Source organism: Pelophylax lessonae, assembly GCF_965119305.1.
Source record: "Pelophylax lessonae genome assembly, chromosome: 7".
In the NCBI taxonomy this organism is placed as follows: domain Eukaryota; kingdom Metazoa; phylum Chordata; class Amphibia; order Anura; family Ranidae; genus Pelophylax; species Pelophylax lessonae.
In genome coordinates this window covers 64,095,452-64,121,665 of record NC_138774.1, presented here as the reverse complement: position 1 = coordinate 64,121,665, position 26,214 = coordinate 64,095,452, and the positions used below count along the sequence as shown (strand labels likewise).

General features: G+C 42.5%; 1 protein-coding gene across 2 annotated transcripts in view; it reads left to right on the top strand.

Annotated features, from left to right (window-relative positions):
* Nucleotides 1-22,052, top strand: part of CYP21A2 (cytochrome P450 family 21 subfamily A member 2) — a 121,477-nt gene extending 99,425 nt beyond the window's left edge. For both annotated transcript variants that reach the window (XM_082263707.1, XM_082263706.1), the window contains 2 exons: nt 12,317-12,420; nt 21,736-22,052. In XM_082263707.1, the coding sequence (XP_082119833.1) occupies nt 12,317-12,420; nt 21,736-21,998 (367 nt within the window). In that variant the 3' untranslated portion in view covers nt 21,999-22,052. The remainder of the gene's footprint in view (nt 1-12,316; nt 12,421-21,735) is intronic.
* Nucleotides 22,053-26,214: the final 4,162 nt, after the last annotated feature.

Below are 26,214 nucleotides of genomic sequence, written 5' to 3'. Positions count from 1 at the left end.
GGATGTGAGTGGAAGGATATGTAGTGTTAATAGGGGTAGGTGCCTCAAATAGATATGGGATATAAATGTTTAAAGGAAAAACTTACCCTATGAGGGTGATATGGGATATTTTAAATCGATATATGTATATCCCAAAGAAGGGGAAAAGAGGATATGACATAGGAATATTGATATCAAACGATTTGATCGTATCTCTCAATAGCGCTGTTTGTGGATATTATTGACTAAAGAGTCAATTGCAGTCGCCCAGTCTCTAGGGAAGAGAAAAATCATGGGAATGTTTTACCGATTTTATCTATACATAAATAGGGTCATAAATGACCAAGAATAAAGTCTCGAAAGAAAAATAAAAATAAAGAAATATATTTAGAATTTGTGGGCTTTTACCTTATTTTATCAGCGCTGAATGAGAGAGTACGTAAAGAATGGACAATCAGAGGTGATCAAGTATGCATATCCCCGTAGGTTTAGCTGGCAGTGTCAGTTTGCACGTTTGTTTGATAGTTAAATAGGAGTAGGTTTGGCGCCAAAACAGTTCCCTTGCGTCTCCCGCCCCCCACGTCCGCCCGCCAATTGTCCGAAATGGACTTGCGGGAGGACGTTCCTGCGTATCCATCGCTAGCGTCATCTTCCGGTCATATGGACCGGAAGTGACGATAGCGTTCCACCTTCAGTGTCAGCAGAGGATGTATCTGCCGGAAAACAAATAGCGATGGTGTGTATAAACATAATTGGGATGAAGTGAGCGATCTCAACAACGGATTATAGAAGTAATATCTAGTTCACCTCTACATATAAGATCATAAAAACTACCGCAAGAGCGACAAGAAAAGAAAAATGATAGATAATAAATAGTAAAGTTTATAAAAAATATATTTTTTGGAAAAATAGAAAATTGCATATATATATATATATGTCACATATCCAAATATTATTGATTTTTGAGTATACAATGTATCCGGACTAAAATTCTCACCATTATTTATAATAATTAAAAGAGATTGTATAATCATTTAATGAGCATAATAGAAGTTCATAAATGGAAAAGTATATTAGTCCGTCAACATTTGATATGCTGCTAATTATATATGCTTTCAGATTCCATTCGTTTATGCATATTACGGATCTCTTGCTCATAGATATTGTATGAAAAATGACCTTATTATTTATAAACTTGCCAGATATGAGGTGGAGTTGAGGATAGCAGGACAAAAGGTCCCCTGATAGTTAGATTATAAACAAAAAATGAGGGAGGAGAGGGAAAAAAAAAAAAAAAAGGGAAGAAGGGAAAGGATAAAGGAGAAGAAGGGGAAAAGGGATGGGGAAGGGAATGGTTATTCCTAGGATCATCATGACTGACAAATAAGAGCCACAGGTGGGACGAATAAAAAGATGGGGTTTAAACCATCTACCGTTAAAGGTGGTTAGCCTCTCAAAAAAACCCCAAATAAGGAAGGACAATGTTATTTTTCTAAGAATGGTGCATAGCTTAATTGCTCATTTAAGCCTGGAGGAGTGCAGGCATTTAAATTAAAGATCCAGCGAGATTCTCTTTGAAGAATAACATTGTCAAAGGGTCCACCCCTGGGGCCTGGGTGGATTCTTTCTAGAGCGAAAAAACTAAACTTCGGCCGTTTGTATTTATGTATATAAGCTATGTGACGGGCTATGGGGCTTTCAAGATCCCCTCCTTTTATATGTCACATGGTCCTTAATGCGTTCCCAAAAATGACGTTTAGTTTTGCCTATATAAAAGGCTGGACATTCGCATTTCCACAGATAAACTACACCGATTGTTTCGCATGTGACAAAGTGTCTTGATATAAAAGTTTTTCCATTTGGTAATTTCTGTTGCGATTTCGTGGCAATGAATTGGCAATATATACACGAGCGGCAAGGAAAAGTGCCATGTGGTAACTTCTCACAAGGGTCCTTTTTTTTAAATCTCTCGTAGTGGCTAACTGTAACTAAGTCACCCACAGACTTGTTTCTTCTGAATATAAGGTTGGGTTTAGTTTCTACAAAGTTGTTTAAGACCTTATCTTCTGTTAGTAGATGCCAATGTTTTGTTAGGATTTTTTTCAATTGATCTGATTGAGAACAGAATTTGGTTATCATCTTGGTTTTGTTAGTATTTGGGATGGGCTCTCCTTGGAATAGGAGAAGATCACGAGGGCTATCTTTAGCCTTTTTGTATGCCCTTTTTGTGCTTTTTTTACTATAACCTCTATTAAGGAATCTTGTTTGAAGTTGTTTAGCCTCTTGTTCAAAGGTTGCGTCTTCTGAGCAATTACGTTTGACTCTATAGTATTGTCCTGTGGGTATACCCTTTATGACGTGTTTAGGATGACTGCTATTAGCGTGCAATAGAGAATTGGTCGCTGTGGGTTTCCTAAATAAAGTTGTAGCAATTATATCATTGGAATCTCTGTAGATCTCTAGATCTAAAAAAGGTATTTTATGTTTATCAAAAATATATGTAAAGTGCAGATTGAAGATGTTACTGTTTAGCATTTCTGTAAAGTCCCTCAGTTTATCAAGGGGACCCGACCACAGAACGAAAATGTCATCGATATAACGTTTCCAGATTTCGATGTATTCCATATAAGGTAGGAGGTGTTCTTGAGAGAACAACCAACGCTCCCACCCCCCCAGGTACAGGTTAGCGTAGGATGGGGCACATTTGGTCCCCATCGCTACTCCCTGCACCTGGAGGTAGTGGGAGCCATCGAAGACGAAGACATTATGGGTAAGGATGAAAAATAACAAGTCTAGAATTAATTTATTCAAACGTCTGTGGTCGAGTCCCCTTTCATCGAGGAAGGTCTCCACTGTCTCAACCCCCAAATTATGGGGTATGTTTGAGTACAGGGATTCTACGTCTATAGAGACTAAAAGCGTGTCTTTTCCTATTTGGATTTCTTCAATTGTCAATAGCAATTGTCAATAGCATGTGCATCGTGTCCTTAAGGTAAGATGGTAATGCCTCTACATGTGGGCGTAGATATGCATCTATGTAAGAACTAGCATTTTGTGTCAAACTGTTAATGCCGGACACAATAGGGCGTCCGGGCCAGATATAAAGAAAAAAGAGGCCCCAATGGATGGCCTCCTATCGAGTTGGCGAGATTGGACAAAAAAAGACTATAAGGCTTTAAAGATCCTCACTGAATTAGAGGATGAATCAGGTCCCTCCTTGGACGGACCCCCCTCCTCTGAATCAGTGGAGATACTAAAAACTAAACAAAATACTTTACAACCTTTTAAACAAAAATCAAAACGATTCCCAAGCCAAACCCACCCAAAAGTAGACCTGTTTGTGCAATTAGTAACTAGAGACATAAAACAAATGAAACCCCCAAAAAAAGGCCAAAAACCTATCTGAAATCGAATATCAGGCTCTAAAAAATCTTCAGGCGAGAAATTATATAATTATAAAATCAGCCGATAAAGGCGGAAACGTAGTCGTTTTAAACGATACACAATATACGGAAATGTGTATGGAGATCCTTAACAATCGAGCCTGGTATTCGAGAGTAAGCTGCCTTGAATTACAAAAAAATCAAAGACAATTTACACAACTTATCAACCAATATCTCCAATGGGGCATTATCACTAAAGAGTTAGCAAACTTTCTGATTATCAAAGAACCGACCACCCCTACTTTCTATGCGTTGCCTAAAATGCATAAGGGGAAAAAAAATCCCCCCGGACGCCCTATTGTGTCCGGCATTAACAGTTTGACACAAAATGCTAGTTCTTACATAGATGCATATCTACGCCCACATGTAGAGGCATTACCATCTTACCTTAAGGACACGATGCACATGCTATTGACAATTGAAGGAATCCAAATAGGAAAAGACACGCTTTTAGTCTCTATAGACGTAGAATCCCTGTACTCAAACATACCCCATAATTTGGGGGTTGAGACAGTGGAGACCTTCCTCGATGAAAGGGGACTCGACCACAGACGTTTGAATAAATTAATTCTAGACTTGTTATTTTTCATCCTTACCCATAATGTCTTCGTCTTCGATGGCTCCCACTACCTCCAGGTGCAGGGAGTAGCGATGGGGACCAAATGTGCCCCATCCTACGCTAACCTGTACCTGGGGGGGTGGGAGCGTTGGTTGTTCTCTCAAGAACACCTCCTACCTTATATGGAATACATCGAAATCTGGAAACGTTATATCGATGACATTTTCGTTCTGTGGTCGGGTCCCCTTGATAAACTGAGGGACTTTACAGAAATGCTAAACAGTAACATCTTCAATCTGCACTTTACATATATTTTTGATAAACATAAAATACCTTTTTTAGATCTAGAGATCTACAGAGATTCCAATGATATAATTGCTACAACTTTATTTAGGAAACCCACAGCGACCAATTCTCTATTGCACGCTAATAGCAGTCATCCTAAACACGTCATAAAGGGTATACCCACAGGACAATACTATAGAGTCAAACGTAATTGCTCAGAAGACGCAACCTTTGAACAAGAGGCTAAACAACTTCAAACAAGATTCCTTAATAGAGGTTATAGTAAAAAAAGCACAAAAAGGGCATACAAAAAGGCTAAAGATAGCCCTCGTGATCTTCTCCTATTCCAAGGAGAGCCCATCCCAAATACTAACAAAACCAAGATGATAACCAAATTCTGTTCTCAATCAGATCAATTGAAAAAAATCCTAACAAAACATTGGCATCTACTAACAGAAGATAAGGTCTTAAACAACTTTGTAGAAACTAAACCCAACCTTATATTCAGAAGAAACAAGTCTGTGGGTGACTTAGTTACAGTTAGCCACTACGAGAGATTTAAAAAAAAGGACCCTTGTGAGAAGTTACCACATGGCACTTTTCCTTGCCGCTCGTGTATATATTGCCAATTCATTGCCACGAAATCGCAACAGAAATTACCAAATGGAAAAACTTTTATATCAAGACACTTTGTCACATGCGAAACAATCGGTGTAGTTTATCTGTGGAAATGCGAATGTTCAGCCTTTTATATAGGCAAAACTAAACGTCATTTTTGGGAACGCATTAAGGACCATGTGACATATATAAAAGGAGGGGATCTTGAAAGCCCCATAGCCCGTCACATAGCCTATATACATAAATACAAACGGCCGAAGTTTAGTTTTTTCGCTCTAGAAAGAATCCACCCAGGCCCCAGGGGTGGACCCTTTGACAATGTTATTCTTCAAAGAGAATCTCGCTGGATCTTTAATTTAAATGCCTGCACTCCTCCAGGCTTAAATGAGCAATTAAGCTATGCACCATTCTTAGAAAAATAACATTGTCCTTCCTTATTTGGGGTTTTTTTGAGAGGCTAACCACCTTTAACGGTAGATGGTTTAAACCCCATCTTTTTATTCGTCCCACCTGTGGCTCTTATTTGTCAGTCATGATGATCCTAGGAATAACCATTCCCTTCCCCATCCCTTTTCCCCTTCTTCTCCTTTATCCTTTCCCTTCTTCCCTTTTTTTTTTTTTTTTTTTCCCTCTCCTCCCTCATTTTTTGTTTATAATCTAACTATCAGGGGACCTTTTGTCCTGCTATCCTCAACTCCACCTCATATCTGGCAAGTTTATAAATAATAAGGTCATTTTTCATACAATATCTATGAGCAAGAGATCCGTAATATGCATAAACGAATGGAATCTGAAAGCATATATAATTAGCAGCATATCAAATGTTGACGGACTAATATACTTTTCCATTTATGAACTTCTATTATGCTCATTAAATGATTATACAATCTCTTTTAATTATTATAAATAATGGTGAGAATTTTAGTCCGGATACATTGTATACTCAAAAATCGATAATATTTGGATATGTGACATATATATATATATATATGCAATTTTCTATTTTTCCAAAAAATATATTTTTTATAAACTTTACTATTTATTATCTATCATTTTTCTTTTCTTGTCGCTCTTGCGGTAGTTTTTATGATCTTATATGTAGAGGTGAACTAGATATTACTTCTATAATCCGTTGTTGAGATCGCTCACTTCATCCCAATTATGTTTATACACACCATCGCTATTTGTTTTCCGGCAGATACATCCTCTGCTGACACTGAAGGTGGAACGCTATCGTCACTTCCGGTCCATATGACCGGAAGATGACGCTAGCGATGGATACGCAGGAACGTCCTCCCGCAAGTCCATTTCGGACAATTGGCGGGCGGACGTGGGGGGCGGGAGACGCAAGGGAACTGTTTTGGCGCCAAACCTACTCCTATTTAACTATCAAACAAACGTGCAAACTGACACTGCCAGCTAAACCTACGGGGATATGCATACTTGATCACCTCTGATTGTCCATTCTTTACGTACTCTCTCATTCAGCACTGATGGAATAAGGTAAAAGCCCACAAATTCTAAATATATTTCTTTATTTTTATTTTTCTTTCGAGACTTTATTCTTGGTCATTTATGACCCTATTTATGTATAGATAAAATCGGTAAAACATTCCCATGATTTTTCTCTTCCCTAGAGACTGGGCGACTGCAATTGACTCTTTAGTCAATAATATCCACAAACAGCGCTATTGAGAGATACGATCAAATCGTTTGATATCAATATTCCTATGTCATATCCTCTTTTCCCCTTCTTTGGGATATACATATATCGATTTAAAATATCCCATATCACCCTCATAGGGCAAGTTTTTCCTTTAAACATTTATATCCCATATCTATTTGAGGCACCTACCCCTATTAACACTACATATCCTTCCACTCACATCCTTCTCCCTTCCCCCTTCTCCATATTTCTTCTCTATGATAACCATCTGTCTATTTATAACATTTTATTTATTTTTTCTTTGGCACTTAGCTACACTGTTTATTACTTGTAGCATTTACTCTCTCACTTTTTAATCTGGTTGACAATGCAACCATTTCACATTCTTTCCTAGGCACAAACTTTCCCTATATCCACATTTTGAGCAAATTAGCTAATATAGATAACCTTGGCAATACTATTTCCTTATTTTTAGGTCTCAAACATTATTTTTTCCACCCATATTTTTATCAACCTCCCCTTCTCCTCTTATCTTGTGACTTATGCGGAAAGACATATACTTAGTCAATTGACCATATATATATATATCCAGTAAGAATCAACGTTAGAACAAGATCATAGGTAAGCTCTCTCTGTTATCTGTTTGTAAACATCCATTTATATTTGCCTACCAGCTCTCTTCATGTCTGGCCCTTTCTCGTGGATATCCTGGACTTCCTATCCAGTGGTTACCAGGGATTTGGCCAATATGCCCCCCCTTAAGCTTCTCTGAGGGAATACTTTGTATACAAATAATGAGCCTCACTTTCTTTTTCCTTTTTCTTCTCTTCTCTCTTTCCCCCTTTCTGTCTGTTTCTATTATCTTTCTTGTTTTCCTCTTGCTATTATCTATAATCTAATGCTAAACAAGTTAATATCCGCCTAGTCGTTCTTGATTTTAAAGTTTAAGAAATATGGAATAAATACTTTATTGTTTAATACTGGCTAAAATGAGTAAAACATTTGTTTTTAAGTGAGTAATAATTTTTTGGTACATTTATGAGACTGAATATTAAAAAACATTAAAATTTTTTTTCATTTTCAAACTGTGTACGCTTCGATTATATGCATATTAATAATAATATGTATTTTTATTGTAAACTAATACATACACTGTTTATCTCATAGAATTACTTATATTCCTAACTTGCTGGAGCCTGAAGAAGCATATCATGCGAAACGCATAGTTCCAGCTCCTTCTTTATTTTGTATAGCCCTGAACCTTTTTGGGCTTGTTGGAATGCAATGAATATTATAAACATGTAATCTATGTACTGTCTATGTATATTTGATCTCCTATATCCCTTAATGTTGTAAACAAAAATTGAATAAACTTATATTTATTGACTTTTATACTATCTGGAAGTGTGGAAGTTTCTATATTTGTTTATTGGTATTTGTGGCACACTCAAACCCCTAGGCTCAATGTCTGTACTGCACTCTTTTGATGTGCAGACCAGCATAAGCCTACACTCCCTACATACAATGGACTTTTCAACCTGACTATGTAAGGGGCGAGCGCCGCCGGATCACCGGCTGTGACACAGCATGGATTTGAATTGCCCAGTCAAACGTAGTCCCGCCTCCTGGACCAGCTTCTATGATGAACAGCACACTGGTCCAATGCTGGGAAATTAAAAAAGGGTGACGTCTACTATAGGAGGCATGACTTCGTTTGACTGCCGCTGCCAGGCAATTCCAATCCAAGCTGTGAGATTCCCGGCTCTGTGTGATTCAGCTGGCTCTCTAATCCCTGCGCACTGGTGAAGCTGCGCTGTTGGGCACTGATTAGGCTGCATTGATGGGCACTGGTCAGGCTACATTGATGGGCACTGGTCAGGCTGTGCTGATGGACACTGTTAAAGTTATTGTTAATAATTATTTTTGTAACCCAATAACATTTGAGGTTGTCTGAGTGTGTTTAGGGGCAGAATTAGGGGAAGGGTAGGGGTTAGTTTTTTTCTGTTTGAATATATTATATTCAAATGGACTGCTATTTTAAAGCTTATGCTGGATCTCACTATTTCCATACCAGAGCATACAGCCTTGCCTGCCCTAGATGGGCTCTACCACTAAAGGAAAATCATATCTATACCCATCATGGCGCTATACATCACTATTTGCCCTGTCCCTTCATACTTTATGCATAATAGTGATATAATATTCCCTATTTAAATGTATCCAACTATGCTGTAGTACTACGGGGATCCCCAATGATTTAACTTTAACATTATTGTAAGGACTGTTTGACCATTATTTGTCCTGGTGAACCTCCACCCCTATAAGGCGAATTGTGTGCAGAATAATCTGGTGGATGCATTATTGGGACCCTTGGGGCTAAATACCAGATGGATCCAAGAGCCCACATACACAAGGACAAATGTCCAATAAAATGTCAGTTTATTCCAAAAATTGTTAAAAGCTAGACCTGGTCACTTACAGTGGTTACCAGTAGTTGACCAGTCACATGCTTCGGGCATACGGCATGTACCTTGGGGACCAAGTTGTCTGTAAGGTCCGTGAGTGGAAAAAACTACCGGTGTTCCGTGAGAATTACCTACCCGTGAGAAAAACCTACCCTCGTCACTTCCGGTTGCACGGCAGTGTGTTTAATGCGGCGGTTAAATTAAAACAGCTGGCCTGCAATACAAGTCATCACCGTTCCTGTCCCTGTCACTTCCCTGATCTGGGCTAGTAAATATAAAAGCGGCGGCGGCTGTATGAAAAGATAGATCACGGAGCCGCCAGCCGCTTTTATATTTACTAGCCAAGATCAGGGTAGTGACAGGGAGAGGAGCGGAAATGACTCATACTACAGCCCAGCTGTTTTAATGTAACCGCCACGTCGGTAAGTTTTTATCACGGACACCGTGATTATTTCATACTAGTGCGCATGCGCACTAGTCTGATCCTCAGCTGCTCCATTACGTATCGGGGGCTCTGAGCATGCGCACTGCGGCGCTGCTCAGCTGTTTCTGGCCGGAAGTGAAGAGGGTAGGTTTTTCTCACGGGGTAGGTAATTCTCACGTTACACCGGTGTAACGTTAAAAAACCATACCCCGTGAAGAAACCATACCCTCGTCACTTCCTGTGGGAAACAGCTGAGCAGCGCAGCAGTGCGCATGCTCAGAGCCCCGGATACCTAATTGACAATCAAAAAATTTGACAAGTGCGCATGCTCGGAGGGCATGAAATGCTCACGGCACTGTGTGTAATTTAATGCTTGCGGTGGGTACATTAAAACAGTTCGGCTGCAACATCAATCATCTCCTCACCTATCGCTGTCACTTCCCTGATCTCCCCTAATAAATATAAAAGTGGCAGCGGGTGTATGAGATGTAAATGACGGCGATCGCGGCTCCGTGATCCGCTTTTATATTTATTACCGGAGATCAGGGAAGTTGCAGGTGAAGGAGCGGAGATGATGTATGTTGCAGAGGAGCTGTTTTAATTGAACCACCGCAAATGGAACTACCGTGAGAAATCCATACCCTCCGTAGGAGCACCGGAAGTGACGAGGGTATGGTTTTCTCACGGGTATGGTTTTTTCACGGAACACCGGCTGTGGCAAGAAAGCGGAGGAACTCATGTCACCGGAACCCGGAAGTCTGTAGTGGCGATCATGGAAGACTGGAATGCACCAGAAGATTACGCCAGTTACTAGTGGAGATGCAATTAAGAGCTTGTGGGAGCACAGGGGCACAGGCAGAAACAAACACTGACAGGGGCTCTAAACCCTCCCCACTCCATCCAAAACTAGTTAAAAAAAAAAAAAAAAAACAGAACAAAAAAGTGTTGCCTTTTAGTTATACTATACAACACAGTTGGGGACTTTGTTCTAAACTTCCTCAAGCCCTTTACAAAGTTGCCCTGTGGGTGTATTTGAACTTTCTTCATTGGATAAATATTTGTCTGTATATTGGGCATGGACTTTGCTTTCCATCTTTGGAATCCATATGGTGATTGATACCCCTGTATATTAGAAGTCCTCACTTTGGAGTCATTTTTTACTATGTGGTCAGTTTTTCAGGATTCTGGATCATATTACTGATTGTTTAATTTATATATTATTTTTTTTTTTATTGGTTTATATTACATGTGTGGCTGAGGCTTTTTAACTATAGGTTTTGATAAAGTATGTTTCTTTATATGCAAATTTTGAGGGGGTTTTTTTTTTTTTTTTTTGAAAATTTAAAATCCTGTGTGTTGGTAAACCATTATATAACTTTTGATCCCAGTTCAAACACAAAATTGAAGCACACAAAAAAGTGCACAGGGTGTATCACATTGTCCACCTCCGAAGAGAAAGTACCCTAGCCCTGATATCCTGGAGTGCAAGACTCCTGGTGGGGACTAGATACTCATGGAACACCCGACTAAAACCAGGCGGATTCCATTCTTCAGGAGACCTGCCAAAGCAAAGCCCACCCAAGTACTAGGTGGGGCATCCCTGAAGAGAGACACACGGGATGGGGAGAACCTGGCCATAAGGCCCCCCCCCCCCAAGACTTTCAGGTCAAGTCTGAGGACCTACAGCCTACTAATCAGTAGTGCATAAGTGCTTAAGGGTACCAAAGTTCATAACAATTAATACACACAGCAATAGACTATATAATGTGTAAAGCTGTGGATATGCAATACTTTTTGGCCTTTCATTTTTTCTCTTTTTATTTTCAGTCTCTGCCCCTATTGGGGAGATTACACCTCTATTTGTACTGGTGACCACTATCCCTGAGAGAGAAAGTGAGGGGAAATCCGAAATTATGGAGTTATCCCTGGAAAAGGGTTAAAGGGAAATCTTTGAACGGGGACACCTGTTCTGGGGATAACTGTCTTACAAAGGAATTCCCTCACTTTGGGAGATGTCCTCTAATTTCCTGTTGAGTCTCCTAGACAGGAAGTGAAGGGAAATTTCCCCAATGGTACACACAGCAAAAAAGTTACTTGGCAGTGGATGTAACCCCTCTTCGCTTTATCCAAACTGAAAGAAAAAGTTTTGGCTACTGATTCACTTTAATGCTACTTAAGCACCATTAACTCAAAGCCTCCTTAATGATTGTGATTACAACCAAGTTATATGCAAATCCCAACTTTTACTGAAAAAGCTCAGCTTAGACCCTTCTATCTCCTATCTCTTCCTATTGGCCCCTATATTTGTTGGGCAGCGACACTGACCATGACCAATAGGGATTGCTAGGGAGGAAGCTTTTTTTTTTTTTCTTTTTTTTTTTTAGTTGTCCCAACAAGTAGTAAGGGGAATTCTTCCAATGGCGACACCTAAGACAGGAATTCCCCTCAATTTGTGAGATTTCCTGTAACTTCCCATTGCGTCTCCTGGACAGGAAGTGAAGGAAAATCTCTCTAGTAGTACAGACAGCAAAAAATAACATGATGGGTTTTAACTGTTCCCTACTCTAGCCCAAAAATTAATAAATGTTTTGGCTTTGAATACACTTTATCTCCCACCTATCCCATATGCGGATCTAATGATCATTATCACCTAATGAGAAACCTTGCCTACTGTATGCGTTTTTATGGCTTTCATTGTCTATATTGCTCTAACTTGTGTATTCGGTTTACTGTAAGCCAATCACATTCAGATTCCCTTTATTACAATTAGTATTTATGTTACCATAGCTGAAGCTACGAGCTGACTCTACCTTTTTAACTTAAATATATTTTTTATGTTTTTGGTTTGGCTCTTTAATGCTATCTCATTCTATTCAGTATCGCAGATTACACTATTCCAAAAGGGACCATCGTCATTCCAAATATATTTGCTGCACACCATGATCAAACCATCTGGAAGAATCCTGATCAGTTTTGTCCCGGTATGTATGCTCATCCACATTTATAGTATGAATAATCTGTAGACTTTCACCCATTTCAATTCCCTACTTTCTCCTGCCTCCCTCCTCTATTACACTATTGCAATTTTTTCAAGCACATTTTTTTAATGTCTCAATTTCATTGATCCTTGTTAATGTTCCTTTATGCCTATCTAGACAAGGATGATGTATACAACTACATGGGGGTCACTTATCGCACATCCCTGGAGGTTGTTCTTGAGATCTCCTGCAACGTGTCTGCAAATGCATTGGGGGAACCCGGTGCATGTGTACCAGGTCTATGGCAGAGAGCCACTGTGTGCCTGTGCACCTGCCAGATCTAATTCCAAGATGGCAGAGGGGGAGCAGAGCCATGGATGGAGAACTTTGCCTGCAAATAGACCAATGCTGGACTGTTTGATTTGGTATTTTCACACAGGGTTACGTTTTGGAGATGTTATATTCCATTATGGCTAGGTAGGTTATAGTTCCTGTTTAAGGAGAATCGTTGAAATTCCTTTTCTCTAGCGCTCATTGACAGACGTAGTCCTCGGTGATACAGCACCTTCGGGTTATGTTGCCTCCACAGGAGTAGGACTAGACAGGAAATAAAATGCTCTGGCCACACCCCAGGGGCAGTCCCCGAGGGTATATCCTCTCTCTCTCTGCCACAGCAAATCAGTTTTTTTCTGTCTAGTCAGGAGTAAGGACCTAGATACCTTGCTGGGATCTTCGGTCCTGGCAGGATTTTTTTCTTAAAAAGATTTTTTTAGACAGCTTTTTTCTCCAGTGTTCCTGTGAGATCTTCAAGCAAGAAAGCTGAACTGGGCGACGGGCTGGATGTTGAGATCCGGTGGTCACCCCAGTTCAGCCTACGAGCGCGTGCAGGCCATAGCTCCGCGCTGGGTCGGCCGCGACATAGTCCCACTGGAGGGACTGACCCCGCGAGTTAAACGTCTCGCTGAAATGCCAAGGACCATGAGTCACGGCGTCCGTATTGGTCGACAGCCCTCCCGCCCCGGTGGAGAGGGGTACTGTCAGGAGTTGGTGCCCGCCTGGTTCCGGTATGGTGAGTAGCATGTTCCCCCTTTTCCCCTGACGGGTCTTGTGGTGAACGCGGGCCCCTCTCTGTATGGTAAGGATGAGTTCCCCTCTATCCTATAACATGGCACAGATCCCCCTACTTTGAGTGTGATTTTATGTGCAAAAAGCCAGGAGGCTTGGTTTGGGAGCTGACAATCTAATTGTAAACATGTTAAAAAGATTGTAATTAGTGGCAGTATGGGTATCTTACTGTGATAATATAAGTATCCTACCAGTCAGTAGCCACGGACATGTAGACTGCTTTCCTAGTCAAGTCTCCAGCGATAGCAGGCCTTCCGAACGGCCATGCGGTCCGCCAGGGCCGGTACCGCCGACCAGGCTAAATCCCCATGTAGAGAAGGTGTTGTGATGCTCTGCAGTCACGCCGCTATTCGGTACTAACCGCCGCCATTGTTTGCTAGATCGCACGAGGCCGCCATTTTGGCGTAGCCTCGTGTCTCCAGCATGGGGGCGGCCATGTTTGAGGTGATCCAAACACCTCGTGGAGCTAGAGGAGGCGCCGGAAGGCGTGCAGAGGGGCGGAGCCGCCTCCTTTCTTCCTGGGCAGCCAGCCAAAAGACTTCCTGTTTGTGAACACAGCGCTGTAACCTGTTGCAGTGAACTCTGAGCATCAAGTGGTGAGCCTGGGGGTCTATCTCTCTCTCTCTCTCGATCGATAGGGATCCCTAGCAGGTAACACTGAGGGGCTTTTGTGGCGCTGGGGGTCTGAAAAAAAAAAAAAAAAAAAGTTTTTTATTTAAATTTGAATTGTATTTTCCGGGAAATTACTGGAATAATCATGGACCCTGCCACACAAATACCCCCACCTGTTTCCCTCGAGGGGGCCACGGGACCCGCCGGTGCACAGAGTATGGATGCATTTACAGCAGTTTTGGAGTCTTTGGTGGCTCGGGTGGAGGCAGCCTGTCAGGGACGGGGGTCAAGAAAGCGACCCCCGCCTACCCCTATATTATCTGACACCTCTGACTCAGATTCAGAGATGGTCACTGCAGCTGCAGGTCCCTCTGCAAGGGCTGTTATCTCAGGTAAAGCTCCCTCAGACAGTGAGGAGGACGTTCTTTCTCCCGCTATAATTCAGGAAGAAGCATTGGTGGACGCACTAGTTGTGGCGGTGCGGGAAACCTTAAGACTTGAGGTTTCACCGACAGAGGCAACTGAAACAGAGATTCCCTTTGGTACTAACAAGCCCATCAAAACGGTGAAGGTTTTTCCTGTACCCAAGTGTTTTGGTAATAAAATTAAAGGAGAATGGGAGCATTCTAAACGTACCTTTACTATTTCCAAGCGTATTGCTAGACGCTATCCGTTTGAGGAATCCCTCATTAAGAAATGGACGGTACCACCAGTGGTGGATCCACCTATTTCCAGGCTGAATAAAGCCACGGTTATCCCAGTGGAGGACACTTCGTCCTTTAAGGATCCGGTGGATCGAAAGATGGAAGCAGAGTCCCGCACTATCTTCTCCCTGATAGGGTCAGCATTTAGACCAGTAATTGTTATTAGTCTAGTTTCCCAGACACTAACGGAATGGGCAAGATTGGTACGCCAAGACCTAAGGGGAAAAGATATCCCCCAGGGAACATCTGATTTGATGGAACAGATTATACAAGGGCTACAGTTTGTCTGTGACGCAGCCTTGGATGCTACCCCCCTATTAGGGCATGCATCTATGTCAGCGGTAATCCTCAGACGTGTGCTGTGGTTAAAATGCTGGTCAGCTGACCTAGGTTCCAAAAAGACCTTGACGAATCTCCCCTTTCAGGGGAATCGCCTATTTGGGGCCACCCTAGATGAAATTATTAAGGACGCCACTGGGGGCAAGAGCACTTTCTTGCCACAGGCTGCTAAAGCTAAGGGACCTCGCAACAAGCTAGGACCTTTCTTTACCGCCCATAAAGGGTTCGTACGCCCGGCTGGAAAAAGCGGGAAAGGCAAGACTCCTCCAGGAGGGTTCAAGAAAGGCTGGTCGGACAAACAGAGGACCGACTCAGCCAAACCCGAAGCAAAGGATTACACAGCCTGAAGGTGCGCCCCCACCCGGGTTGAGGGTATTCAGGACATTAGATCGAGCATCGACTACTACTACCGGTGCGATTCTTCCCTTCCAACATTTAAGTACTACAGGGAGCGGTAGTCACCGTTCCCTGAATAGATCTTTTCCTTTACCTTTTCCTAAGATTAGTCTCTATTCCCCACAGGAATCGGATCTGGTTGACCAGACAGACCAAGAAGCCTCTAGCCGGGTGACTTCGGTCCCTGAGGTTCAACCAGAAAAGATCACCGTTCCTGATAGGAATCAGGTATCTGATAAATGTGTGGGAACAGAAAACGACCAGACTTTCTCGGATGGTCGGGGCCAGATAGCTCTAGGGACGCCTGGTTCAGATCCAGTCAGCGCCAGTGGTCCTAGAAATTCTAGGCTGGCCTCGTCAAGCCACCTGGCCGACTTGGACATGCTAGTCGCAGACGTTCCGTGGGAACTTCGTCTCAGGGAGTGTCTGTGGTCTCAAGGACCAATCTACCATCGTGCTTTACAGTCGCTGGTTTTAATGGCCTGGCCATTGAGACCCAAGTACTGAAGGACAGAGGGTTGTCAGCTTCAGTCATTCCTACCCTTATTAAAGCAAGGAAAGCGACTTCCAGCAAGGTCTATTATCACACATGGAAGACTTATATTGCGTGGTGCGAATCTTTAGGATTTCCTCCACGTACCTATTCGGTGACTCGAATATTGGCCTTTTTGCAAAAAGGGGTTGAGCAGAAACTAGCCTTGAGCACCATCAAGGGTCAAGTTTCAGCATTAGCAATCTTCTTTCAGAAACCTTTAGCTACCAAGTCCTTGGTGCGGAATTTCATCCAGGGGGTGCGGCACCTGGCTCCACCAGTCCGCGCGCCCTTACCGCCCTGGGATCTTAATTTGGTTTTGTCGGTTCTACAGAAATCTCCCTTTGAAAACATCAGGGAGATTCCCTTGCTTACTTTATCCCAGAAGGTGGCCTTCTTGGTGGCTATCACTTCTGCTCGCAGGGTGTCAGAACTGGCTGCATTATCATGCCAGTCCCCATACCTAGTGATTCATAGGGATAAGGTAGTACTTCATCCTAAACCATCCTTTCTTCCTAAGGTGGTTTCAGATTTTCATCTGAATGAAGATATTGTACTACCTTCCTTTATGTCCTCAGCCCAATCATCATCGGGAACATGCGTTGCATTCCTTGGATGTGGTTCGGGCAATCAGGGTATACCTGAAAGCTACGGAATCATTCCGTAAGACGGATTCACTTTTTGTGATCACGGATGGCCCCAGAAAGGGGTTGCCTGCATCTGCCGCGACTATTGCCAAATGGATTAGACAGACGGTGGTACAGGCTTATTCTATTAAGGGTCAGAGTCCTCCGTTCCCTGTTAGGGCGCACTCCACTCGAGCGCTCAGTACTTCCTGGGCCTTTCGCCATCAGGCGTCAGTGGTCCAGGTATGTAAGGCGGCCACCTGGTCGTCGGTACATACCTTTACAAAATTTTATAAAATTGATGTGATGGCATCGGCGGATGCCTCTTTTGGCCGCAATTTGAGGAGACCGGTGGTCTACCTCGAGGGTTTTTTTCTGTTGAAATATTTTTTTGTTGAGTCTCATCATCAAGGATGAGCATTGTAAACTTCTAGTTGGCACCGGTTGGGCCTTCTAGATTTGGATTTGATTTCCATTTTCCCACCCCTCATTTGTGATACTGCTCTGGGACTTCCCGAAGGTGCTGTATCACCGAGGACTACGTCTGTCAATGAGCGATAGAGAAAAATGGATTTTTGTAAAATCTTACCGTAAAATCCTTTTCTCTTAGCTCATTGACAGACGTAGTACCCGCCCCTCTGTTTTTTGAGTTGGGTTGGGTTAAATTCTCTAAACACTGCTTTTGTGACATAACTGATTTGCTGTGGCAGAGAGAGAGAGGATATACCCTCGGGGACTGCCCCTGGGGTGTGGCCAGAGCATTTTATTTCCTGTCTAGTCCTACTCCTGTGGAGGCAACATAACCCGAAGGTGCTGTATCACCGAGGACTACGTCTGTCAATGAGCTAAGAGAAAAGGATTTTACGGTAAGATTTTACAAAAATCCATTTTTTTTTTCTTTTTTTTTTTTTATGGTGAGATGGGTCACAGGCAGCCAACCAATGGTGAAAACCAGAGCTCATGGCAAACAGGCAGCCAACCAATGGTGCTAACCTAAGCTTATAGGCAACAGGCAGCCAACCAAAGGTGCTAACCTGAGCTGAGGGGACACAGGCAGCCAACCATGGTGCTAACCTGAGCTTATAGGCAACAGGCAGCCAACCAAAGGTGCAAACCAATGCTGATGGATCGCAGGCAGCCAACGGAAGGTGCAAGCCAAGGCTGATGGATCACAGGCAGCCAACGGAAGGTGCAAGCCAACGCTGATGGATCACAGGCAGCCAACCAATGGTGCTAACCTGAGCTTATAGGCAACAGGCAGCCAACCAAAGGTGCAAACCAAGGCTGATGGATCACAGGCAGCCAACGGAAGGTGCAAGCCAAGGCTGATGGATCACAGGCAGCCAACGGAAGGTGCAAACCAAGCCTGATGGGTCACAGGCAGCCAACCAATGGTGCAAACCAGAGCTGTTTGTTTCATCACTTTCTTACAAACCGACAGGCAATGAACGCTTATGTGGTATCTTTTTGGGTGACCTAGTTACATACCACATAACCTGGGTGCTTTGGTATGGCAGCATAGGAGCAGAGTGGTGAATGGGTAATTTTGCCTGCAAGGAGAAAAGTGCTGGACTCCATGCTATTTTTGATTTGTTATTTTTATACAAGTATTGGTGATATTACATTGCATTTTGCTTAGGTAGGATGAAGTTCCTCTTTAAGGAGAATGTTAAAATTTCTTACATTTTTTTTTTCTTTTTCTCAATGATGAGATGGGTCACAGGCAGCCAACCAATGGTGCAATTCGAAGCTGATGCGCCACAGGCAGCCAACCAATGGTGCAAACCGAAGCTGATTTGCCACAAGCAGCCAACCAATGGTGCAAACCTGAACTGATGCGCCAGTCATAAACTGGAGTTATTGGGTCACAAGCAGACAACCACTGGTAAAAACCAGAGCTGAAGGGTCACGGGCAGGCAGCCGGCCAATGGTTTTTTTCTTTTTCACTTTGTTACAAACTGTCAGGCAATGAAAGGCTCAAGTGGTATAATATTGGATGAAATGGATACATTCAATAATACTCAGGTGCTTTGGTGTCAGCACAAAACTAAACAATTGCCAATACACTGACAAACTCCTCACCAGCTCATACGTTTCTATATTCTTCTTCAATGTCTCTCCTCATTGCCTGGGGGGGCTTCTGGCACAAGATACAGCTCATGTCACCGTGTTGCTGGTGAGTTGTACATATTGAACACTCTTTTATAATAAGCTTTTGTTTTATTGTATATTCTATAGGCACTCGCTCAATGAAAAGTGAACCTGTAGTCCATTTTAAAGCCAAGCTTTGAGAAACTTAAAAATTATCTCTTGCAGTGGATCTGGGCCCTAAGTGCAAGGGTTAATTGTTTGTTTAGGTCTATAGGGGACATGGAAAAGAAGATCTACCTACCTGGTCACCCACAGAGCTAGACCGGTCCCTGCAGTGTCTTCTCCCCCACTCTCTAGTGGGTTATGGTTCTCACATCATTAAGACCAATGCAGGGTCTAGACATGATGATGCTGAGGGACAATTCACCTCTGGAGCATGGGGGAACGCCATCTGCTGGGGGAGCAGAGGATCGGGCAAGTTAAAGCATTTTCATCCTCCCCTAGACTAAATGCACAATTAACTATAGCAGCATTGGCTAGACCCAGTTGCAAGGGATGATTTTCCAATTTCCAAACATAAAGGGTAAAATAAACATAAAGCCCAACTAGGTCTCATCTCTCTATGGTAGAATTTTTGTGGCTGATTGTATACAGGGGCTTATCTACAATTCATGGAGCCCCATAGTAAAATTTTGATGGGAGTGTCCCCTGTGACCTCTTGACACCTGGCAGTGTCAGTTGGAACAAAGTATTATTGATCTTAAGGTGTACATCCAGCTAAAACGTTTTCTTTTTCTTCCCACTTCTTGCCTGGTTAAATGTTTTCAGAAGGAAAGGAATTGCAAGAAAATCTCTCTAAAGGTGGCCACAACACATGCTTTGATTTTTTTTTTTTTTTTTTACCCAATTGATTTGCAATTTGATAAAAATGATTTAATCAGAAACTGATCAAATAGCTACAACACACACATTCAGACAAAAACTCCCAGTTCTCGGAGGATTGCTACACAATCACCATGCAGTGTGTACTATCAAATGCAAAATCTTCAGCTGCAACCTCTCCATTGGTGCAGCCCTCCTCAGATAGGGGAATCTAGTTACATAGTTACATATAGTTACATAGTAGGTGAGGTTGAATAAAGACAACAGTCCATCCAGTTCAACCTGTGTAGGTGTGTGCGGCTGTAATCATCTCTCATACCCCTGAATATTCTGATCCTTGAGGTGTACCTCTAAGAGTCTTTTGAGAGCCACCATACTTCCCGCAGAAACCACCTCTTGTGGTAGAGAATTCCACAATCTTGTAGCCCTAAAAGTAAAGAACTCCCCACGTTGCCTGAGGTTAAAACGCTTCTCCTCTAATCGCATTGTATGCCCTCGAGTCCTCATGCAATCCCTTCGACTGAACAGCTTTTTTTCTAAGCTGAGATCCCCGTTGAGATATTTAAAAATTGCTATCATGTCCCCCCTCAGGCGTCTCTTCTCCAGGGAGAATAAATCAAGCGATTGCAGACGCTCTTCATAATCAAGGTCCTCCAATCCCCTAATCAGTTTAGTTGCCCTTCTCTGGACTCTCTCCAGCTCCAACACATCCCTCCTGAGGACTGGTGACCAGAACTGGACAGAATACTCCAGATGTGGTCGGACCAGAGTTTTATAAAGTGGAAGGATTATAGTCTTATCTCTGGAATACATCCATTTCTTTATGCATGCTAATATTCTGCCGGCTTTGGCAGCTGCCGCTTGACATTGCATGCTGTTGCCTAGTCTATCATCAACCAAGACTCCCAGATCTTTCTCCATTTTTGATTCCCCCAAGGGTTCCCCTCCTAACGTGTATTGTGCTTTTATGTTTCTAGTCCCCAAGTGCAAAACCTTACACTTCTCCACATTAAACCTCATTTGCCAAGTCGTTGCCCACTCTGTTATTTTGTCCAGGTCATCCTGTAGGATATCTGCCTCATGCTGTGCAGTTATTGCCCTGCCCAATTTTGTGTCATCTGCAAAAACTGATATCGAATTACTGACCCCGACCTCAATGCTGTTTATGAATAAATTGAACAAGGTTGGTCCCAGGACTGGGCCCTGGGGGACCCCGCTTAGTGGACAAATGTAGAAAAAAGCACAAAGGAGCAAGCAAACACATCAAAACAAGGTCCAGTATTGGTATCATGTGACCTGACCCGATGTACTGCTACCCAGGCAAGCTACGTTTTCGGGGGATGCACCCCCTTCCTCAGAGCTCAGGAGGGGGGTCAGCTTGCCTATATAATGGTTGTCAGGTCACATGATACACATACCTCCCAACTTTTTGAGATAGGAATGAGGGACACTTATTAGCAAAAGTATGTGGCATAGGACACACCCTCTGCCCCGCCCCTACACCCCCATCACCCCCTCTTAAAGGAGAATTATACAAAAAAAGTTTTAGTTAAATCCACAAGTGATTTTTTTTTTTTTTTTTTACTATTCCTTTATATTGGCTTTTGAAATGTACAAATGCAGCAATTTAGAAATTGGATGAAAGGTTTAGCACTGGGAAAAACTTTTTGAAAGATAAAAAGTGGACTTTATATACAACTATATAGATCAGACCAAATTGAGGGACAAATGAGAAGGAAAGGGGGACAGAGAGAATTTGTTCCAAATCAAGGACAGGGTCTCGAAATCAGGGACAGTTGGGAGCTATGCATGATGCCAGCACTGGACCTTTTTTCGATGCACTTGCACCATGCTGTGTGCTTTTTTTCTTTAGCTTTGACACACCTTTCGATTAATTTAGACTCGGTTTAGATCGGACTCTATCAAACTGAGTTGACCAGTTTTGCTGACTTGGTGCCACTGCCCCGCCTTCTATCCTTACACAGCTATTATCTTCCTTTTTTTTTTGTAGAGCGATTCCTGTCCGAAGAGGAAGGCAACCTCAGCTCACGCTCTCTCCTTCCGTTCAGTGTGGGGGCCCGGTTCTGTATCGGAGAGTCTTTGGCTCGTATGGAGATATTTTATTTTCTCTCTCACCTCCTGAAGGATTTCTCCTTTTCCTCACCCTCTCCGAATAATCTGCCTGACCTCCAAGGGGTCTTCGGGATAAATCTGAAGTGCCACCCTTTCCTAGTCCGGGCCGTGCCTCGGGAGACCCTACTTCTACCACCATAGACCTTCTTACTTGGTATGGATGAAGACTTTTTGAAGAGTACCTGTCTCCAAACAACCAGCTTTAAACAACCAACAATTGTAAAAAGGAAGCCAGTATCCCCCCTTGGATTGGCTGGCTGCCTTCTCCTCACCACTTGCTTTGCCTGCAAAATAGCATCTTCAAGTGTAGATTCATCATGCCAGAGAAATTTTAGTTTTTTTTCCTATTGCACAATAATTTGACTTTTTAAGCCTAATATTTGTGTATAAAGAATGTTTAATAAATATGCAGCATGACAATGACCTCACCTTACTATCTTTGGCAGACATGGGGGTACATCTGATTTTCATAACACTGCTGTCAAACAATTAAACTGATTGGATACCACACCCTTGTAAGGCCAATGATGGTTTTCCAGCCAAGCTTCTGGGTCCCTGAGCTCAGCATGTTCTGTATTTATCCTGAAGAATCCACTAGGGGGCGACTGATGCATCATTTCATTGTCAGGTGCCCCCTAGTGTATAATCCAGAGCAGATTTCACCAAACTGTGGCCCAGGGGCCAGATGCGGCCCTTTGCTTGCTTTTAACTGGCCCTTGGGGCACTGTTTCATCCACTGATGCCAATAATGGGACATAACCCCCCCCCCCCACTGACACCAATGAAGGGACCCAATTCCTCCCAGTGACACCAACGATGGGGCACAATTTTTACCACTGAAACAAATGATTATTGTTTTTTCATTGATGTCGGGATCTTTTCTATTCCTAATGGCCACCATCTGGCCCCCCTGAAGTCTGAAGGACAGTAAACTGGCCCTTTGCTTATAAAGTTTGGAGACCCCTGATCCCGGGGATAAAAGGTAAACTCTAAGCACACAGTTCAATTAGATTTTTATTCACTGGTAATGCGACTCTGAGCTTGCTAGAAAATTTTGACGACTTCAGCTAAAATAAAAAAAAAAGTCTCCAAAAATGTTTTTACACACACTCAAACCCACCCCCCCCCCACCTAACAAAAAAAAAAGTCAGGGCTACCCCCACATACATGCACATACAATACAAACCTAACCTCACATGATGGGGGTGTCTGTGAGCAAAAACAATGCTTGCTCTACACAGGTTAAATGTCGCCTACAGTGAGAGCAAAAATTCTAGCGCCAATGTACATGGCGAACTCTAAACTGATGACCTGATAGGCATCACCTATGGAAGCTTTAGGGCTCTTTCACACGGTCTGCCTCCATTGGCGGATCCGTGCTGCTCAGCGGGGATCTTGTCTCCGCTGACATCCGCTGCCCCATAGAGCTGCATGGATCTGATCGGATCGCCCGTGTGAAAGAGCCCTTAGGGTGTCGGCATTTTCAGCCATGCAATGTTGGTTCTCTATTAACTCTGTGCAACCTCCATCTTTGCTATCTTACCAAATAATTGGGTAATCTTGTGTTTGCTTGCCGTAGTTAACTTTGTGCATTTTTTTTTATTGAAATTTTGCACTTGCACTAATATCGTGTGACATAAAAAACTGGAACTGCTGCCATTTCATTCTTCAGGGTCTCTGCTCTATACAATGTTTTTTGTGGGGGTTTTAAAGCGTTTGTTACCCCAAAACTTCTTGTTACTTATTTGGGCGGCACAGTGGTGTGGTGGTTAGCACTTTCGCCTAGCAGTAAGAGGGTTGCTGGTGTGAATCCCAACCATGACACTACCTGCCTGGAGTTTGCATGTTCTCTCTGTGCGTGTGTGGGTTTCCTCTGGGTACCCGGGTTTCCTCCCACACTCCAAAGACATGCTGGTTGGTTAATTGGATCCTGTATAAATTGGCCTTACTATGTGTATATAAGAATGTGATTTAGGGACCTTAGATTGTAAGCTCCTTGAGAGAAGGGTCTGATGTGAATGTACAATATATATGTAAAGCGAAGCGTAAAATTACAGCGCTATATAATTACCTGAAATAAAAACAATAAATAAATGTACCATGTACTTGTATGAGGAAGTCTCCTGTTCTTTGTGTGAAATCCTTGGTGTTCCTAGCAGTCCCTCTGCTTTCCTGTTAAATTACCACACTAAGCAGGAGAACACACTGTGGTGAGTTCTCCGCAGAGTTGTATAAAGTACTCGAAACCCATACTTGAGTAAAAGTACAAGTGCTCGATCAAAAAGTGACTTGAGTAGAAGTGGAAGTGCTCGATCAAAAAGTGACTTGAGTAGAAGTGGAAGTGCTCGATCAAAAAGTAACTTGAGTAGAAGTACTAAAGTATTCAACATTTTTTGTACTTAAGTATTGCAAGTAGTTTTTTTTTAAATGTTGCTACTCAAGTACTGAAAGTAAAAGTACCAGTAGTTTTGAAAAAAAAAATTGCTACTCAAGTACTGAAAGTAAAAGTACAAGTACTGTGTTATGTAGTTATTAAAGAAAGAAGTCAAAAGTTTGAACATCATATTGTTTTTTATTATTTCAAATGCAGCTTTTATTTTTACATACAGTAGCTTTTATTTTCGTATGCGCTGATAATACACATGTTTTGAGCTTCATGAAACCTGCCATCTACTGTTCTGGCAGTGGTAATTTTTATAATTGTAACGAGTAACTATGCAGCACAAAAAAAAAAAAAAAAAATATCGGAGTAGAAGTATTGAAATCATTGAAAAAATGTAGTGAAGTAAAAGTGGAAGTAGGAGAAAAAAATTCTACTCTAGGAAAGTACAGATACCGCCTTTCGGTACTTAAGTACAGTAGTGAAGTAGTTCTACTTAGTTACTATACATCTCTGGTTCTCTGGCTATGCTGGGAAATCAGTAATGCTCTCCAATGATCAGACTTGTCCTGACCCCCCTCCCCCCGCAGCACAGTCATGCACTGGGAAGCTTGGTGTACTGCCGTTTCCCCTCCCCCAGCTCTTATGCAGCTGAGAAGAGGGAATGTGATCACTTATTAAAGGAAAAAGGTATTTATAATTTATTTTTATATCAATTAAAACATGTTTTGCCTTTCATTTTGAATTTAAACTGCATGGGTTGTTATACAAGGTGATGGTTTACAATCACTAAGTGTTCTTCAGGCCTAAAATTATTTTCCCCAAACACAGTCTCTCACGTCATTATGACGAATGCCATCAGAGAGACCCCAGCGGTACCTTATTTCTGGGCATTGATAGGTTTTCAGGCCACTGGAGGGGGAGCAATTTAACGAGGGGAGTATCAAGGCTTGAGACGAGTTGGATCTATAGGCTGAAGTCTTATACCCCCTTGGGGCTCAATATAGAATGGGACTTGAATGCCCATATCAATAATTCCTAGCTTGGGTTTCCTTACTTTCGTGCTAATTGTTTGATGTTTTAACAGTGTCTTTGTTATTTACCATTTAATGTTTTATTGTGTATTATATTAAGAATGTTGTATACATTTGTGATTTTATATGTATTTTAATTGGGTGGACCTCCTTGTTCCTTTGGTGTATTTCGCACGGGCACCGGTAGATGGCACTGTCTCCCCCATGTTGCGGCTTAATACATAATTATAAATATATTCACCCTTGTGTGATTTGTACCATCAGAAATCATATTCTGAGTAGTGCATACGGATTGTGGTCGAGAATTTAGCTATTTAATTTTGTCACCGATGGTATCATGATTTAGTTCTTGATCCCCCGGATGTTGCTATTTTTCTTCTTCCCTTTCCGGTATGTGGATTGTTCCGGTGTGTGGAGCGCATTTTCTACTTCCGGTTACCAATTATCCTTGATTGTTCCGCTCTCCTCCGCAGCTTTATATAGCACGAGCGCACCTCGAGGCCACACCCCTGGACAACGTCTTTTGATGACGAAACGTGTGTCGGGTGGCGCTCTTGGTGACACGTGCTGTGGCGTGGAGGAGACGTGGCGGCCATCTTTTGGGTTGTCGATGCGAGGGACGCCAAGGAACACCGTGGGGAGGTTCTTATACACTGACCAGAGATGCGAGATCATCCTTTATGCTCTGTAAGTGTGATTTTTACGTGTGGGAATAAATTTTAATAGCAGTCTGCGCTATGTGAGTGTCCCTGCCTTCTTTTTCATATCATACCATCCATTGAGTTTGCCAGTCTGGGATCAGAGAGTGGGAGCTTCCTGTTCCAAAACCTGTGTTCTGGGCGTATGTGATCTCTGTCATGGGGGTCAACTACAGCTGGTAAGGAGTGGTGATATTGGAGTGCTTTCTGGTGGTGGTTCTTCGACTCTTAAGTTGCTTCATCTG